Source organism: Anolis sagrei, chromosome 7, assembly GCF_037176765.1.
Source record: "Anolis sagrei isolate rAnoSag1 chromosome 7, rAnoSag1.mat, whole genome shotgun sequence".
NCBI classification, from domain to species: Eukaryota; Metazoa; Chordata; class Lepidosauria; order Squamata; family Dactyloidae; genus Anolis; species Anolis sagrei.
This window is the reverse complement of record NC_090027.1, coordinates 16,140,830-16,160,870: the sequence shown is the minus strand read 5'-3', so window position 1 is coordinate 16,160,870 and position 20,041 is coordinate 16,140,830. Positions and strand designations below refer to the sequence as shown.

General features: G+C 39.2%; 1 protein-coding gene across 2 annotated transcripts in view; it reads left to right on the top strand.

Moving 5' to 3' along the window:
* DBNL (drebrin like) overlaps positions 1–20,041 on the top strand; it is a 45,921-nt gene that overhangs the window by 4,298 nt on the left and 21,582 nt on the right. For both annotated transcript variants that reach the window (XM_060787663.2, XM_060787662.2), the window contains exons 2-8: positions 146–201; positions 1,390–1,502; positions 3,087–3,161; positions 5,578–5,724; positions 9,528–9,605; positions 10,900–11,051; positions 16,841–16,895. In XM_060787663.2, coding sequence (XP_060643646.2) covers positions 146–201; positions 1,390–1,502; positions 3,087–3,161; positions 5,578–5,724; positions 9,528–9,605; positions 10,900–11,051; positions 16,841–16,895 — 676 coding nt within the window. The remainder of the gene's footprint in view (positions 1–145; positions 202–1,389; positions 1,503–3,086; positions 3,162–5,577; positions 5,725–9,527; positions 9,606–10,899; positions 11,052–16,840; positions 16,896–20,041) is intronic.

Sequence of the window (20,041 nt, the reverse complement as noted above, 5' to 3'; positions counted from 1 at the left end):
TCCCATATCCATGTTTTTAGTTTCCTTCTAAACGAGAGGAATGTTAGGTTTCCACCCCTTTCTGGTCTTTCTCAAAGTGGTTTTATTTTTTAAAGAATTTGCTATGTGCGTGCTTAAATCCAATTCTTTGCTTTGTTCTTTTCAGGGCTCTGTTTACTTATGAAGGTAACAGCAATGACCTGAGAGTGGCTGGGACTGGAGGTAAGTTTTGGAAAGTATAGTACAGTAGTCATGGTTTGAATAAATTACTGCTTTATTTATATATGTTTACTGTATGGATGTTGCAGTAAACAATTTTGCTGCAACATGAGGGGACGGAGGGAAAAGAGCAAGAAAAGCAACCGACCTCTATTTAGGGACCCAGTGCCAAGGGAGAGACAGAAGACATTAGAAAGAAGTGCTCCCATCCCATTATCCCTCTCTTCTTGGAGTAAAAAGGCAGCCCTCTCACCTCGCCTTCTTCCTTTACTTCTTCTTCTTCTTTTTTTTTTTTGCCATTTAGCAACAAACATTTTGGATACTTGAAGCAAGACCGTGTCTACATCAAATTGTAGTATGGGCTTCCTGTAGTCTCTACAAAACTTGCAATAACTGCATAGAGACTGCCAAGCCTCATGAGACTTATAAAATAAGCCACTATTAAAAACATCAGTGTTCGTTCCACTCCTTGCCCCAAATTGCAGGGAGCACAGAGTATTTCCAGCATTGACCTGTGGATAAATTGACCCAGTTTTGAGGTAGCGTGTGTGTCAATTTTTTGGTCATTCCCGCCAACTTACATAGTAATTCTGTGGATGCAAGCAGTCTTTTGCCTTGATTTTCTTAAATAAGAACTCCCTTAAGGATACATAGCATGGGAAAGCTACTTTTGAAACTGAACAGAGGTCCAAATTTCTACTCAGCAGTTTGTGAGCTACGTGGAAATATTGAAAGAAAGCTTTGGAATCTGTACTAATGAACAGCTATGTAATTTGTTCATCAGGTCAGCTTTTCCTAACCTAGCATCCGCTAGGTATAACTCTTATCATTATCATTCAATATCTGCAAGCTGGAGTTGTAGTTCAAAACATCTTCAACGCCTGGATTCAAGAAGTCTGATCTAAGAGTGTTATGTGCTGGTTTAAATTGACTTTATAGGGTAGTTTCATTTTGCTTTTTTTTTTTGTCTTTACTGGTATGGCTGTTTTGATATGATTTTAACAATTGATTTTAAAGTGGATATAACTGATTTTAATGTTTGTGTGTATTTATGGTTCATTTTATGTTCTGGCATTGAATGTTTGCTGTATATATGTTGTGCTCTGCCCTGAATCCCTCTTGGGGTGAGAAGGCAGAATATAAATGCTTTAAATAAATAAATAATAATAAATTCCTCTTGATTGTATTTAGATGGTGGCCTGGAGGAAATGATAGAAGAACTCAATAGTGGGAAAGTGATGTATGCTTTCTGCAGGGTTACAGCTCCCAATTCTGGCTTGCCCAAATATGTGCTCATCAATTGGGTATGTAGATTGCAATTCCATTTAATTTTAGAAATTATTGTTTGCATCCCTCCATATAAAAAAAACCCTATATTGTACCTCTTTCTGAGTAGTACAACACTTTGGACTGGTGTTTCTCAAACTCTGCTCCTTCAGGTGTTTTGGACTTCAGCTCCCACAATTCCTAACAGCTTGGTAAGATGGCTGGGATTTATGGGAGGTGGAGTCCAAAACACTTGGAGGAGCAGAATTTGAGAAACACCATTTTAGACAAAATGCCAGTTTTTGAATAATCCAATAAATTATTCTAGATGCTATATAGCAACATTTCTCAACCTGGGGGTCGGGACCCTTGAGGGGGTCGTGAGGGAGTGTCGGAAGGGTCACCAAAGACCATCAGAAAACACTGATGTATGGAAGGTTTGGCCCAATTCTATCATTGATCGGGTTCAGAATGCTCCTTGATTGTAGGTGAACTATAAATACCAGCAACTACAGCTCCCAAATGTCAAGATCTATTTCCCCCACACTCCACCAGTGTTCACATTTGGGCATTTTGAGTATTTGTGCCAAGTTTGGTCCAGATCCATCATTGTTTGAGTCCACAGTGCTGTCTGGATGTAGGTGAACCACGACTCCCAAACTGAAGGTCAATGTCCACCAGATCCTTCCAGTATTTTCTGTTGGTCATCGGAGTTCTGTGTGCCAAGTTTGGTTCAATTCCATCGTTGGTGGAGTTCAGAATGCTCTGATTGTAGGTAAACAATAAATCCCAGCAACTACAACTCCCAAATAACAAAACGAACCCCCCACCCAAGCCCACCAGTATTCAAATTTCGGCGTGTTGGGTATTTGTGCCAAATTTGATCCAGTGAATGAAAATACATTCTACATATCAGAGATTTCATCATGACTCATAACAGTAGGAAAATCACAGTTATGAAGTAGCAACAAAAATAATGTTATATTTTGGGGTCATCATAACATGAGGAATTGTATTAAGGGGTTGCAGTATTAGGAAGGTTAAGAACCAGTGCTATATAGGGATATTTCTCTGGAAGGTTCCCTAATTCTTGATAATCAATGGATTGGAAAGAACACAAACTCCTAGAATTTAAAACATGCTAGATCCGGTTTAGGAATTGCTGTTGGGAACCCATTGAGGCTTCCTTGGAAATAATCAGTATGTCATTAATGTTTTGCTTTTTGGTTTATTTTCATAAGCCAATCGTAGTTAAATTTCTGAGCTGTTTTGGAAATTGGATTCCAAAGCATGAAAAAGCATTTGTTATGATTTGAGAACTTAAGATGTTTACATCAACATCTTTTTGCTCTTTAGTCCAGAGAGCTGTGCATTCTTTTCGTGCCACTGTTTCTGGCTTTGAGTTGTGAAGCTGGATGTTGTAATGTTAATGGGTAACTACATATAGTTAACATAAACAATAAGTGAGGAAATGCCTTTGGATTCTCATCTCTTTATAAACAATGCCTTTGACATTTCCTCCCCCTATCTTCTCTTTTATGTGTTCATGTTGGCAGCGTTATGTAAATAAAGTAGATAAGATTGAAATGGGTTCTTCAGCTTCTCATGTTTTCCTTTGGCAGTTTGGTGAAGGAGTTAATGATGTGAGAAAGGGAGCCTGTGCCAACCATGTCAGCTCTGTGGCAAACTTCTTGAAGGTATTTAATCACTATTTGCTTCTCCATAACACTTTTCTTTTAACTGAACGCTCTTGCATGTATATGATTCTGCAGTCTCTTTGTAAAGGTCGAGTTCTGTAGAAAGCACATCTGGGATGCTCAAAAGGGATTAATTGCAGCTGAAGATCCATTCAATCACTACTAATCCCCACCTAAAACTCTCCTTGGTTGTGGTTCAAACCGAAATTGGACTGTGGCGCAGCTGGCTGGGAGTCAGCTGCATTAAGATCACTACTGACTGGAAGGTCATGAGTTCGAAGCCAGCCCGGGTCGGAGTGATTGTCCGACCAATTTGTGTAGCTTGCTTTTGACCTTTGCAGCCTGAAAGACAGTTGCATCTGTCAAGTAGGAAATTTAGGTACTGCATATGTGTAGAGACTAATTTAACTAATTTACAATGCCATAAAAATCTCCAGCAAGCCTGAAAAGAATGAGGAAGTAATCAGTGTCACAAATGGACGGTGAAGCAACAGCTCCCCTGGTGGCCAGAATACCCTCATGAAAAAGCTGGAATGTTAAATTGCCTCTGTGTCTGTCTATATATGTTGTGTATCTATGGCATTGAATGTTTGCCATATACACGTACATTGTAATCCACCCTGAGTCCCCTGCGGAGTGAGAAGGGTAGAATATAAATACTGTAAATAAATAATAAATAATACTCCAGAAACCTTGTTTTTGTGGCTATCATTTTTAACCTTTTGTATGCCATTTTAACCTTTTGTGCAGACTGCTAAAACAAAGTTTTGGCAGTTTAAGAAACCTTTTCCCAATTTTTAAAAGGACAGAACTAATTAGAAAATGTTATTTATAACCCAGGAACAAAAATTGTGTTACATAGTGTAATTGTACCTATCTAGAGACATACAGCTTTTTAAATACTTTCCCTCTTCAATTAGGAAATAAGAAGCATTTTACTGCCAACCAATGTTGTGTGTCTATGGCATTGAATGTTTGCCATGTATATGTACATTGTAATCTGCCCTGAGTCCCCTGCGGGGTAAGAAGGGCGGAATATAAATAATGTAAATAAATAAATACATACATTTACAAAATGGAGTTATTTGTAGTCTGTGCTCAGCAGTGGGATTAAAAAAAAGTATTCTGGAAGTAGAAAATAATAGCCATACTTACCTGGCATGCAAGCATACAGAACATATTACCAAATTCTAAATGTTGCAGCGTTTACTCTTGTGTTCTCCTATTTAAAAATTTCGTCATTTCACATTCCTTTAAAAAAATCGTATGATGTGGGAAGTTCTATTTTTAATTCATATTTTTCTTTTCCCCTGTAAGAAAAACTGATGCCATGTCTTACACATGGCCACTCTCTATACTATAATTTGTGGGCTAACTGGCAGTCAGTTTAAATTCTAATTATATCTTCCTAGTTGATATCATTTGTGGACAGTCATTTTTGCAGAATGCAGAAAAAGAAAAATGATAGCATTTAAAAAAAATCTTTATTTTTTGAAAGAAAGAAAAAAAAGGGGGGGAGATCTCCGGGTATGAATTTGGGGAAAAGGGGGATGGAACTTTGGGGAACGGGAGGTAGCGCTATCTAGGGAGGGGAGAAATAGAAAAGGAGAGCCCTATTATTAAAGAAGAAAAAAAGAGGAAAGTAAAGGTAGAAAAAATTGGGAAGCTGGGGTGGAAAGAAAAAAGGTAAAGGGGGAAGGGGGGGGGGAGAAAAGAAAGGGGGGGAGAATAATGAAAAAGTAAAAATCAAAACGAGAAAAAAATTAAAATAAGATAGATAAAAAGTTCTTGATTGTTGACTTCCAAATTTTTCCTGTCAAGGTTATTAAATTCTTTGATATTAATTGTAGTTCTCTCTGTGATCTGGTTTTTGCGTCTTTTCCTTTTATATTCAAAAATCCAATCCGTGGGGTTTTTGGGTTTGCCTTGGTATGTTTTCAAAAAATAAGTTAATTTATCCAGATTCATTATGTCCAATATCTTTGATTTCCACTCTTCTTCCGTTGGAATTTCTTTGGTCTTCCATTTACTAGCATACACAATTCTGGCTGCTGTGATCATATAATTGAATAGGATATCTTCATTTTTGTTTATTTTCATATCTAACATCCCTATTTGGAATTTTATTTTTAAAATTTCTTGTATAATTTCATGTATCCTTTTCCAAAATGTTATAGCAGTTTTGACACACTGCTGAGATGTGCCAGTTCTTTCTCTCTCTCTCTCTCTCTCTCTCTCTCTCCCCCCCCCCCCCCCCCATATAATGGTTTCTCAATCTGCTGTTCTATACAGATATATCTGTGTTCTTTCGTAGCCATTGTTATTAGTGAGTGTTGTTAAATAGGAGAATCTCACCCACAGGTGAAGATGTACTCTTGTCCTCTATTTTTATAAACTGTATCCTTTTTGCCCCCAGGGTGCTCATGTAACGATAAATGCTCGAGCTGATGAGGATGTGGAGCCGGAAGCCATCATTGAGAAAGTGGCTAAAGCTTCAGGAGCAAACTACAACTTTCACAAAGAAGGCAGCAAGTTCCAGGATGCTGGCCCTCAGGCACCAGTAGTGAGTTCGTCTGGGCTCTTGCTAGCTTCATTTTGTGATATTGAAGATTAAATATCCAGTAGGGAAATAGCTAGTGGAGCTGCTGGAGTGTGGATCCCATTTAATAATGTATTTGCAAGTATTGTGTCTTACCTGCTTCTCATGTAACTATTGTGGTCTGTTAGGTACAAAGAGACTGGCTGAACTCCAAAGGTTAATATCTGATTGACATGGTAAAAACTGCAAATATATGTAAGACTAATAGCCAACATGACATATTTATGGTATTTCCTGAATTGCAAAAAAAGTTGCATTTTGAGATAGTCCCTGGCATTCACAAAACTTTAGCATGATGAACTTTAGCATGATGAACATGTCTTGATACAGCAGTGGGTGGCCTTTTCCTGTTTCCTGGAAGAAACTGCTGTAGAAAAAAAAAGATGGTGAAAGCAATTTTAGAAAGAGTAATGTTAAAATTAGAATTTGGCAGAAAGTGAGAAGAGGAAACCATTTAGTATCTGCATTGCAGAGAGAGAGTTCTCTATAGAGTTTTCACAAAGCAGAAGTGGGAAATCCAATCTTTTGTTTCAATCTTTCTGGTTGGACCCAGTATAAACAAACAATAATTCCTGACTTTGTTTAGAGTCTTTTTCCTCTCCCCGCCCTACCACATACCATTGTGGCTGCCTGCATTTTTTAAAAGGGTTGTGGGCATCCTTTTATGGACACACTAGCTGTACCCGCCACGCATTGCCGTGGCCAACCTTCCCTTCCTCTTCCTCTCAATTATTTCTGTCCTTCCCTTTTTTCTTTCCTTCTCTCCTTCCTTCCTCCTCATTCCCTTCCTCCCCTCCCCCCAATTTCTTTCCCTTCCTCTTTCTTCCCTTTCTTCCTTCTCTACCTATTCTTGGACTGCAACTCTCAGCAGTCCTCCTGATCGATCTATCTACCTTCCCATCTAAATCTATCTAATCTGGGAGTTGCAGTCCAGGAATAGGAAATTGGAAATATGCAGGGATTGGGATGCTCTCAAAGAAATCCAAGGAGAAGAAAGCTTTATGCTTGGAAGCAGTGCATTTGGATCATCCTCCTCTCCTAAAGGACCTAGTCTAGGGGATGCTGGGAGCTGTAGTCCGGAAGAGAGAGAGGATTTTCTATTGTGTGTTTTGATTGCCGCGGGAGTCATTTTTGCGCATGCGCTGTAGCATCTTTTAGCTTTTTTGGCCTTTTAAAGTCCCTTCTGCTGTGTTTTTCAGTGTTTTTATGAGTGATGGTCATTCGTTGGCCTGATAAGGTGTATTGTATCCAAATTTGGTGTCCTGTTCGTCCAGTGGTTTTTGAGTTATGTTAATCCCACAAACGAACATTACATTTTTATTTATATAAGATAACATACACATATGTTATGGCTGCATATAGCATTTTTAGCACTGCAGGTGTTTGTGTTTCTTTCCTTTTTCTGCAGCACCCAACCCACCCCCAAATTATCAAACAGCTTTTGGAGATCCCAGCACAACCATTCTCTGTTTTGAAGGCAGGATTGCAGAACATCTCCTGCTCATTAAATGCAAAATGATGACATCTGCACTGAGATCCTATAGTATCCTCCAAGGTCTTAGAGCAGCTTTTACCATTTTTTGTCACACTGTGGGAACACAGGCAGATGCTTCCGCCAGGGTGGGGGTTTCAATGGCTGCATTCAATATGTTTGGGAGTATATAGCTTATCCTATCAGATGTCTTACCAAGTCACCTTATCTGTCTCCTGAGAAATCTGTATAACGACCAAGTAGCAACAGTAAGAACTGCCCATGAACAACAGACTGGTTCAAGATTGGGAAAGGAGTACTGCAAGGCTGTATACTCTTACCTGACCTATTCAACTTGTACGCATAACACATCATGCAACGCACAGGGCTTGAAGAATCCCAAGGCTGTAGTTAAAATTGCTGGAAGAAACATTAACGACCTTAGATATGCAGATGATACCACTTTGATGGCTGAAAGTGAGGAGGAGCTGAGGAGCCTTCTAACGAAGGTGAAGGAAGAAAGCGCAAAAGCTGGGTTGTGGCTAAACATCCAAAAAACCAAGATAATGGCAACCAGACTGATAGATAACTGGCAAATAGTGGGAGAAAACATGGAGGCAGTGACAGACTTTGTATTTCTAGGTGCAAAGATTACTGCAGATGTGGACTGCAGCCAAGAAATCAGGAGATGATTACTTCTTGGGAGGAGAGCAATGGCCAGTCTTGATAAAATAGTGTAGAGACATCACACTGGCAACAAAGATCCGCATAGTTAAAGCAATGGTATTTCCTAAAGTAACCTATGGATGCAAGAGCTGAACCATAAGGAAGGCCGACCAAAGGAAGATAGGTGCCTTTGAACTGTAGTGCTGGAGGAAAATTCACCAGAATGCCTTGAACTGCGAGAAGATCCAACCAGTCCATACTTAGGAAATAAAGCCCGACTGCTCATTGGAGGGAAGGAGATTAGAGGCAAAGATGAAGTACTTTGGCCACATAACGAAAAGACAGGAAAGTCTGGAGAAGAGAATGGTGCTGGGGAAAATGGAAGGAAAAAGGAAGAGGGGCCGACCAAGGACAAGATGGATGGATGGCATCCTTGAAATGACTTGGCTTGACCTTGAAGGAGCTGGGGGTGGTGAAGGTCGACAGGGAGCTCTGGCGTGGGCTGGTCCAAGAGGTCATGAAGAGTCAGAAAGGACTGAACGAATAAACAACAAAAGCAGATGTCTGTATAACTTTCCCCCTATGTTACACTGAGCCATATAACATTGCAGCCATGTTTGTATGGTATCTTCATTTTTTAAAAAAGAAAAAAAATTAATTCTAGAAAGGTCTTCTTGGTGCAAATATTTCATTTCTCCTTTTCCTGTTATATAAAGTCTTTACCGCATGAGATCTTTCTCTGTCTGCTCCTTTAGTAACCTCTCCCCATCATTTCTCAACAGTTCAGTTCAGTTCTATTACACATTCACAACTAATTCAGCATTTTGCCAACATGACATCCAAAGTCAGGTTTCGGTTACATTTCAGAAAATCTTAGCCTCAGTGGTGTACCAATTTTCCCATAGAGCAAGTTAACTATTCTAAGTGTGTAATTTTGCAGGCTCATCCTTTAGGGCACGGCTAATTAAACTGTGGGTCCCAACCCCAATTGTGGGGTCACAAAACATTTGGCAACAGTAGAAGTTTTCTGAATGCCACCTAGATATTTACACAAATCTATTGGCAATAACAGGCAGCAATTACAGTGGAATCCACAAAAAATGCTTCAGCTGTATTTCATAAAGTAAGAAAAATTGGCCTCTTTAGTAAGACTTGCAAATGCTGATTTATTATCAGTAAGTGATTGATTTTCTATTTAATTTATATACATATGTAGTGTAAAATTTCTCAGGCGGAAGGAAAGGGGTCTTGAGTCGAAAAAGTTTAAGAAGCCCTGCCTTAGGGCATGATCCGATCCTTAAAACATTTGGGCTGATTAGTAAGTTGTCTTGTGCCTTTCAGTGCAAGATTTACCTGCAAACCTGGCCATTATAAAGTAATTCCACACATCATTCCAATTAATTGTTTGTTTAATTGGAAAAAAATCAGAACGGTCTTAATTAAAATCGCCTCGGTCATGATTTGTATGATTTTTTTCAAAAAGTATTTTATTTTATCAAGGTGATTCTAAAAGTATGTAGGGCTTTCTAAGAAATTTGGTCTGTTCCCAGCTTGTTGACATTTTATTTAGCTACCGATAGCAATGAAACCATGGGTTCTTTTTAAGTTGTGTGCTTCTCTTGCACAACAGGGCTCAGTCTACCAGAAAACTAATGCCATGTCCGAGATCAAAAGAGTCAGCAAAGATAGCTTCTGGGCCAAAGCAGAGGTATGTTCCATGTGATCAAGTTGCATGGGTTTTTCTGCATGTTATGTTTACCGTTCACACTTGTTTTGCTTTGTCTTAAATCATGCAGAGAAAATAAATAGTATTGTTAAGACAATAAGAAAGTCAGTTTGTGTTTATGAGTGAGAAGTTTGTTTTTATTTTTTTAAGTTAGATACACAAAGCTTGTGAAGAGTAGTTCTCCATTACCTAAAGGAATTGAATTTATTTATTTTATTTATTTACTATATTTATATACTGCCCCTCTCAGCCCAGAGGTGACTAGGGGCGGTTCACAAATTGGCAACAATTCAATGCCTCAACAATTATAACAAGTAAAAACAATAAAGAAATTCTGATAAAAACAATAACATATGATATAAAAATATAAAAACCATACAAAGCCTTAAAACATTGTCATGAGCATCTCCATGGAGCATCCCCATGGAGAAGTCTATCAACATGGGAACCCATTCCCCATATCACTCACTTGTGCCCGGCTCTGTTGTCAGGTGGTAACTATGGGCACCAAACTCTGGCCTTGTGTTCTGGCAAGGCTCTGCCCAACCGTTGGCCATCCCCAGCATCACGCCAGGGCAAAGGATGGCAAAGATGGTCTCCTCCTCATTGACTTCGAGCATCCTTAACTATCTGCTTATTCTTGTGTTTGTCTGTGTTTGCAGTTTCAAGCATTTCAAAACTCAAGGTAGCATAAACTATTTGGTTTCTTCCAGATATGTCAGATTAGGGCTTCAACAGTCCAGGATCATTGAACACACAGGTTAGAACTGAAAAGATTTGTAGGCCTTAGCATCCAAAAAGCACATTTTTTGAGTCTGTGTTTTTTTTTTTTATATAAATACACATACATGGATTATTTTGATAATAAAGATATTGCTGCTAGTTTTTTGGTTTGTGTGTGTGTGTGTGTGTGTGTGTGTTAGGAGCTACTTGAAAAACTGCAAGTCGCTTCTGGTGTGAGAGAATTGACCATCTGCAAGGATGTTGCCCAGGGGATGCCAGGATGTTTCACCATCCAGTGGGAGGCGTCTCTCATGTCCCTGCATAGGGAGCTTGCGCTGACAGATGGGAGCTCACCCAGCTCCCCAGATTCAAACTGCCAACCTTTTGGGTCAGCAGTCCTTCTGGCACAAGAGTTTAACCCATTGCACTACCGGGGGCATGACTTGTATTTTGAATTCAATATAGAAATAATGAGCATTTATTGTGGTACACTATAGCTTGTACTTCAGAGTTGCATGTTTGTACTTCAGAACTGTTTCACTTGTTCTTTCAGAAAGATGAAGAAAACCGAAGACTAGAAGAAAAAAGGAAAGCAGAACAGGAGCACAAGCGCCTGGAAAAAGAACGCCGTGAGCGGGAATTGCAGGAAGCAACTTTACGGGAACAAAGATTTAAGGCGCGGGCCAGTGAGATTGATGCTCAAAAGTGAGTAGATTTAAAGTTCACATTCCTGAGTGACTTCTAGAGAAGCATTGGATGCATTCATTTTATGCAACCTGAAAATTAGATCACATGTATTCTAGACTCTCCATTGGTAGAACTCTCAACCTTCCAGTTTAAGGTTCTAATTTAAGTTTTTTGTGGCTAATTTTCCTGTAAAATGACTTTGTTTATCCATACTACTACTGTCTTTCTTAGTCTCCCCAAAACCACACAGGATGCCCGAAATAATAATAATAATCATCATCATCATCATCATCATAAAACTTTATTTATAGGCCGCCCTCTCTCCCCAAGGGGATTCAGGGCAGTTTACATGCAAAAAAAGGCAAACATTCAATGCCCAAACTCAAATACAAACATTTTAAAATAAACAGGCTAATACAAAAATAATAACCATAAACTTGTGACAAAAGAGAAATTAACACCAAAATGAGGACCAAATATGTATAATCGAATAAACCTAATTATACTAATAACAAATTAACCATTTAAACATAAAGTCTAGAAAAGGCGTTTAAAATACATTAAATCAGGTTGTTCTTCTCATGTACTATAGCAACAGTGGAATATAGATAGGTTAGCCAGCATCTGTAATGAGGCATATATGCAGTCTCCAAACCCAAGTATATAGATTATGTTTTTGTTTTGTTGGTCTTTGTACTTTTCCTTTGAGAACTGTTGTTAAAAATTTGTAGGAAGTTAGTGTGGGCTATTTCACTGACATTTCTACCACTGAGCTTTCTTATGTCTATAAAAGTATATTAGTATGTACACCTAGTTACTTGAAGTATGTCTGGAAGTCTTCTCAGGCATCATTATATTGGTAGATAAGATAAATATTGTGAAATATAGGACTGCTCTATACAAGGCTGTGAAACTGAACTAAGAGTGGTTGCATATCTTAATCTAACAAAAGCCATATATTTTGCCATGTTCTGTTTGGAATACTGCTATACAAAGGGGGACTATTGCTTCAATAGATGAGCTATGGTCCCCTGGTAGTGCAGTGGATTAAACCGCTGAGCTGCTGGACATGCTGACCGAAAGGTAGGCGGTTCAAATCCGGGGGGCGGGGTGAGCTCACGCTGTTAGGCCCAACTTCAGCCAACATAGCAGTTCGAAAACATGCAAGTGTGAGTAGATCAATACGTACTGCTTCTGCGGGAAGGTAATGGCTCTCTGTGCAGTCTTGCTGGCCACATGTCAAGGGAAAACCTTTACTAATACTTATTTAATAATAAATATATATTATTACTAACATTTAATTACATTTATAACATATTATTACTTCACGTTCCAATAAGCTTTTCAAGAGCTTGTTATAATACCTGTTAAGATAAAGATAGTTAGTGTCCATGTTTGCTTGCTTATGAGTGACCTTTAATAATAATAATAATAATGATAATAATAATTAAATATTATTAAATAATATTAATATTCAATACTATTAATATTTAATAATAATAATATATTTAATAATATTAATATTTACAGCGCTCCATGCATGCCGGCCACACGACCTTGAAAGTGTCTACGGACAATGCCGGCTCTTTGGCTTAGAAATGGTGATGAGCACGCACACACACACACACACACCAGATTCGGACACGCTTAGACTTACTGTCAGGGGAAATCTTTACCTTTTCTTTAGATGAGCTATATGGCACATCTGTTGGGAACAACTGGGAGGTTATCAATCTTTTTCAGTTGTGATTGTTAGTAGCAGAGTAGCATGGTATCATCCAAACAACTTGGGCCACCTTTGGAATGGATGAACAAATATTTTGTACTTCAATCAAGACAAGTTCTATACAAGGAAGTTTTCTACTTAGTGTGCCTCTCACCAAAATTAGTTTACAGTAGACCTTGTTGCCTATCTCCTGTTGTTCCTCTTATCTACTGTACAAGTGAGAGATTTTAGTTCCCATGTTACCCAAAGCTGTTTATAGAGTAATTTGCTTACAGAAATGTCAACTCACCACAAGCAGTTCTACATCCTCTTTTTTGTTGCAGCAGTTTCTGTTTCTATTGGAATAGTTATATATTCCAGTTATACAAAGTAAGATGATGAATTCTAGGTCAAAACAATATTGACAAAGGAATAGAACTGTGAGCTTGGACACTTGTTTTCCTGCTCACAGTAGGATTCAGCTGAGAGTTAAATATAATACAAGCACATAAATCTTTGCCTGCAAAAGCATACACTCCCAGAAACTCAGATAAACTTTAAAATCTCTTCAAAACCGTTTAGGGTTAGATTTAAATTAAGAGAGTGACTTATTCTGGGCTATCCAGTGAATGTCATGATTGAAAGGGAACCTGGAATTCTGTTGTTGAGCCATGTAGGAATCCAGTCAATCGATATCAACTTGCTAGCTGAAACTTTCATATGAAATCGCAAAAAAAAAAAAAAAAAAAAAAAAGCCGGGACTTCAGATATTTTGCCACAAAGGACTTCCTGCTGTTCTCCCATGAATTTATTTATTATTTACTAGCTGTACCCGTCACGTGTTGCTGTGGCCAACCTTCCCTCCTTCTTTCTTTCCTTTCTTTCTCTCCCTCCTTCCTTCTTTCCCTCCCTCCCTCCCTCCCTCCCTCCCTCCTTCCTTTTTTTTCTTTCATTCTCTCCTTCTTTCTCTTCCTCTGTATTTTAACTCATTAATATATGATGTTTTTAGTTGTACTATTAGCATTGAATCCTTGCTGTAAGCCGGTCTGAATCCCTCTACGGAGGTTGAGAAGATTGGGATATAAAACTTTGAAATAATAATAATAATAATCTTCTCTTCCTTCCCCCCCCCCTTTTCTTCCTCTTTCTCCCCATTCTTCCTTCTCTACCTATTCTTGGACTGCAACTCCCAGCAGTCCTCCTGATCAATCTATCTCTGTCTAATCTATCTATCTTATCTATCTGGAGGATTGCTGGGAGTTGCAGTTCAGGAATAGGAAATTGGAAATATGCAGGGATTTGGATGCTCTCAAAGAAATCCAAGGAGAAGAAAGCTTGCAGCTTGGAAGCAATGCATTTTGATCCTAAAGGGCCTGGTCTAGGGGATGCTGGGAGCTGTAGTCCGGAAGAGAGAGTGGATATGCTATTGTGTGTTTTGTTTGCCAGGAGGAATAATTTTTCACATGCGCTGTATCATCTTTTTGCTTTTTTGACTTTTAAGTCACTTCCGTTGTGTTTTTCTGTGTTTTTATGAGTGATGGTCACTCGTTGGCCTGATAGGTGTCTTGTGTCCAAATTTGTGTCAATTCGTCCAGTTTTTTTTAGTTATCTTAATCCGATAAACAAACATTACATTTTTATTTATATAGATTTACAGTAATTATATTCCACCCATCTCACGCCAAATGGTTGGGTGTTCAGTCTGATTCGGCTTCGAACTTGCCACCTTCCGGTCGGCAGTGATTTATTACTGCTGGCAATTAACCAGCTGTGTTCCAGCCCGGCTTCTTAAACCTCCTGCTGGTGCATTCATTTCTCTGCCGTTTCTGCCTGATTCTGAGCCTCGAGTTTCCCTGTTTTCTGGTTTATCTGAGTTAGTTCCCCATTTAGCTTTTCCATAGACTTGCATCTCTTTCATTCCAGAGGGTTCTGTCATATATTTTAAATGAGGGATATTTTATATGGTTGTATGTTAAAAATATATTTCTCAGCCTTTTGATCGAATTGGTTCTGAAAGATCTTACAACTGTTCTTAATAACACAAGAATACAAAAAATATAGAACAATTAAAGCGCTTCAAAATGACAGTAGTTCAGCATCGCGCAATCTATATATTTAAAAATGTAATGTTTGTTTGTGGGAGAAACGTAACTCAGAAACCACTGGATGGATTGACATGAAATTTCGACACAATACACCTAATAGTCCAATGAGTGTCCATCACCCTAAAAACCCACAAAAACCAGCAGAACGAACTTTAAAACCCCCAAAATAAACCATATATGCATATACACATACATTCATATACATATACACATGCACACATACATACACACATATATACACAAGCACACACAAATATACACACATATATACACATACATACATATACACCTACACGCATATACATATACACATACATACACAGATATATATGCATATACACAAGCGCACATATATACACAATATACATATACACATATAAACCGAAATACACAAATATATACACACATATAAATACACACACACACATATGTATACACTCACATAAAGACATGTATACACACACAAAACATATTCTCACACTGGGCCACAGCAACACATGGCAGGGGACGGCTAGTAAACACTAAAGAAGAAAATCACACTGTTCAGAAAATGGAGACCCCAAATAACACTCTTTCTCTGCTTTGATGATAAGTCATGACAAGCTGAGCTTGCTCCACAACACGCCCAAATATCCTGCTAAGTGACACTAGAAGTAATTGCCTCTAGGTCTGGAGATTATGCTAGACGCCATGGGAGACATGTTGGGTCTTGTATTTTTGGCAACTGACTGTAGTGAATCCAGGGGAATTCACCACATATACCTGAAGTAAGACACCCACATTAAATTAGATCTGCTGCTCTAGATGCTTGTGACACTTTTGCATCGGTTTCATAATAACAGAAAGCAGCTCTTTCTTGTCCTTTCATTCGAAAAGATGAGGAAGCTGCATGTTTAAGCTTGCAGTTTTTTAAACTTAATTTCATGTCTTGCATTTGCAATTCCAAAGGACACCTTATGAATTACAACCAGGGAAGAGCAATAAAATACCAGCGTTAAAATCATGTATAATACATAAGAAGAGCAATAAATAAATGCATGAAGTACACATTGTGACTGGATTTCAAAAATGATGCAAATGAATTTTTCAGTTATATTAATGGGTTGATGACAGAGTGAAGTGTAGAATGGAAAAAGCTGGAAATATGTGGTATCTATACCAAGTATAGCAGGACTCCCTGATGGCAAAGTGAGTTAAACTGAGCTGCTGAACTTGTTGACCGAAAGGTTGACGGTTCGAATCCAGGGAACGGGGTGAGCTCCCACTGTTAGCACCAGCTTCTGCCAACCTAGCAGTGCAAAAACATGCAAATGTGAGTAGATCAATACGTGGGAAGGTAACAGCACTCCATAGAGTCATGCTGGCCATATGACCTTGGAGGCATCTATGGACAGCGCCGGCTCTTTGGCTTAGAAATGGAGATTAACACCACCCCCCAGAGTCGGACACGATTAGACTTAGTGTCAAGGGAAAACCTTTTTTTATAGTAAGTTAAGTACAGCAGGGCTATATAATAATGCAATATAAATTTCTGATAGAAGCAATAAAACACATGTTTTCTCTGTTACATTACAAGAACCTCCTGAATAATTGCTTATAATGTAAAATAGAAAGCTTATGTTTTATTGGGTTGTTGTAGGTTTTTTCGGGCTATATGGCCATGTTCTAGAGGCATTTTCTCCTGACATTTCGCCTGCACCTATGGCAAGCATCCTCAGAGGTAGACCTCACTACCATGAAAGCCTTCAACAATACATTATGTTTTATTGTCACAGGAAATTTATTGGAGAATAAGGAAGACAAAAGAAATTCATCTAAACTATTTTAGTAGGGCCCCTAAAGGCTAGCTCTCACGTGTGGGTGTAAGCAAGCATCATTTATTGGGTTGGGGCCCCCATGGATGTTCTCTTCTCACACAAAGGCAATAACATTGTGAAAGTTGGGCTCCTATGGACATAGTTTCTGTTTAATCATGGTTATATATTTTAAATTTTCAGGAAATTCCAGCAACAACAGGAAACGGAATCAAGGAACAAAGATAAACAACAATGGGTAAGAGGTCTGAAATTGTCACCTTTTTCCTGTTCTTTGTACTCTCTGACTCATAAAAATGGGATTATCATGCCTCTGCCTAGTGTGTCATTCAGAACCTTGTAGAGCAATGGTTCTCAACCTGTGGGTCCCTGGATGTTTTGGCCTTCAACTTCCAGAAATCTTAACACTGGTAAACTGACTGGGATTTCTGGGAGTTTTAGGCCAAAACATCAGGAGACCCACAGGTTGAGAACCACTGTTCAAAAGTTTTGGCTGTAGCCCCCCACCCACCCATGCATCTGTAGGTACCATATATTAAGCGTATCCAACCTAAATTACCCAATTCCTTTTTGTGTACCACTGCAGCATTATCAATAGGAACTGTTCGGTTTCCTATTTGTTCTTTGGATTCATCAGGCATGGGCAAACTTTGGCCCTTTTTCCAAGTGTTTCTGACTTCAAATTCCACAATTCCTAACACCCTACCAGATGTTAGGAATTGTGGGAGTTGAAGTCAGAAGCACCAGGAGGGCCCGAGTTTGCACATGTGTGAACTAGAAGCTTATGTCACTCTCTAAAAGGGTCCAAATGGGCAATTTCACAGATGTCCATTACAGAAATGGAACATGTCCTTTCCATGAATATATTTTGTCATTAAGACTTAGGAGAGAATCTGCCTTGCTTGCAGAAATGATGTGGAACCAATTGAAACTGCATCCTAAGATTTGGAGGCATAGTGTGGAGATTGCTTAGTTCAATAGTGAAACTACTTTTTTATTAAAAAAAAAAGGTTTCATTTTATTTTGAGAATAAAAGAAGTGGGGGGAAAGGGGGTAGAGTTTGTTTTCCAAGTAAAGTGGGGGAACAATCTTGTGAGTGAAAAGTAGGAAAATACAACAAAAAAAGAATCTTAGAATAGAAAAAGATTTACCCCTGTACAGTCCGTTCTTAATTCTGCCACCAATTATACAGGTGTGGATGACTATGGATGTAATTAATCTCAGGCCTCAATTGTGTATTAGAATTTATTATTAGGGAGGCCAATTATTATTTATAAATTAAGGTAACTGCCACCAACGTGAGGCATTGGAGGTACCACCAATGAGATTTGGCTCCACAGACGCAGATTAATGGAGATGAGACGGTCTTCAACAAAAGTTAACAAGTTTATTATGTACAAAGCGTATGGTTGCAGGCTGTTAAATAACTTTGAATAACTTATAGAACTTTGAATATAACTTGGTTTGTCATACAGTCCACTCTTCTAGATGACACAACTCGTGATTAACGTTTACTGAGGTGAAGCACTTTAATAAACAATGTTTCCTAATGTGAATAGCCTTCCAATTTGATCTTTTCTTGATCAAATCCCTGATCTCTAGTCCTTCCCTGACTAGTGATCTAAACGAGCTTCCTTTAGTCTACTTTAACTAAAGAAACTGGCTAGGTTTCTCCCTTCAGCCTTCCTAGACTGAAAAACCTTCAGCTATTCACACACACTGCTCTCCCAGGCTTTTCAAGCCTCTACTCTCAACAAACTCTCAACTCTCCACTCTCAACTGCCAACTCCGACTGCCTCTTTTCCCAAAGACGCACAAAACATTGTCTACTTGGCTCCACCCACTTCTCACTCTCCTGCCTGGTCTCCTTGGCAACCTCACTGTGGATACAACCAGTTAAGTCTAGTTTCAGCTACTGTTACCAACACAAATATATTCTAACAGTTAAACATATACATAGTATCAATGACTTCTGCACAACCCCATACTACAAACCCAGAAAAATTAAAAGGAAAAAAAGAATTGTTATAAAAATTGTGACTTCCATCTAATCCTTAGCATTTTTGAACATTGACAGTCAGTAATCTTCTGTGTTTAATATAATAAGAAAAAACCCCAAGAAAATTATTTTTAAAAATAGCTTAAGCATTGACTGCATTTATGTCCTTTCTTATAAACGTTCTTTTAATAATTATTTCATTTTCTCCTTTCATTGTATTCTTCTACTTGTGACCAGTTTGTTTGTTTAATCGGATTACTAGTTTCTCTTTAATAAAAAATGTTAATTTGTCCATGTCCTTTATCTCTCTTAATTTATTTATCCATTGATCTAAATCTGGTATTTCCCTCTGTTTCCACATTTTTGCAAAAATAATCCTAGTGGCAGTCAACAGGTACATTTATTTATTTATTTATTTATTTATTACTTGCACTTATTTACCGCCACTCTCAGCCCAGGGGGCGACTCGTGGCGGTGAACAACAACATAGAAAAGACAATTTACAGTAATCAGAACAATACATAACATGCTACTACTACTTGACATATACTTATACTAAAAATCCGCTTCGTCATATCATGGGTCATAGTCAGTCTCATAGTCGTGGTCCATTCCGGTCATCATTGCCAAGATATAGCACTCAGTTAAAGGCCAACTCGAAGAGCCATGTTTTCAGGCTCTTACAAAAGGCCATAAGGGAGGGCGCCTGTCTAACTTCAGCAGGGAGGGCGTTCCACAGCCGGGGGGCCACCACCGAGAAGGCCCGCTCTCTCGTCCCCGCCAGGCATGCCTGTGAGGCAGACGGGATCGAGAGAAGGGCCTCCCCGGATGATCTCAAGGTCCTCGTGGGCTCGTAGGCCAAGATGCGGTCTGCAAGGTATTTTGGGCCGGAACCGTTTAGGGCTTTGTAGGATAGTACCAGCACCTTAAATTGGGCCCGGTAGCAAATCGGCAGCCAGTGGAGCTGGGACAGCAGGGGCGTTGTGTGCTCCCTACGCCCTGCTCCTGTTAACAACATGGCTGCCGCGCGCTGGACTAGCTGGAGCTTCCGGGCCGTTTTCAAGGGCAGCCCCACGTAGAGAGCGTTGCAGTAGTCGAGGCGGGATGTGACCAAAGCGTGTACCACCGTGGCCAAGTCAGACTTCCCAAGATACGGGCGCAGCTGGCGCACGAGCCTGAGCTGTGCAAATGCTCCCCTGGTCACCGCTGAAACCTGGGGATCCAGGCTCAGCGACGAGTCCAGGGTCACACCCAAGCTGCGAACCTGAGCCTTCAAGGGGAGTGCGACCCCGTCCAGCACAGGCTGTAACCCTATACCCTGTTCGGCCTTGCGACTGACCAGGAGTACCTCTGTCTTGTCTGGATTTAATTTCAGTTTGTTCGCC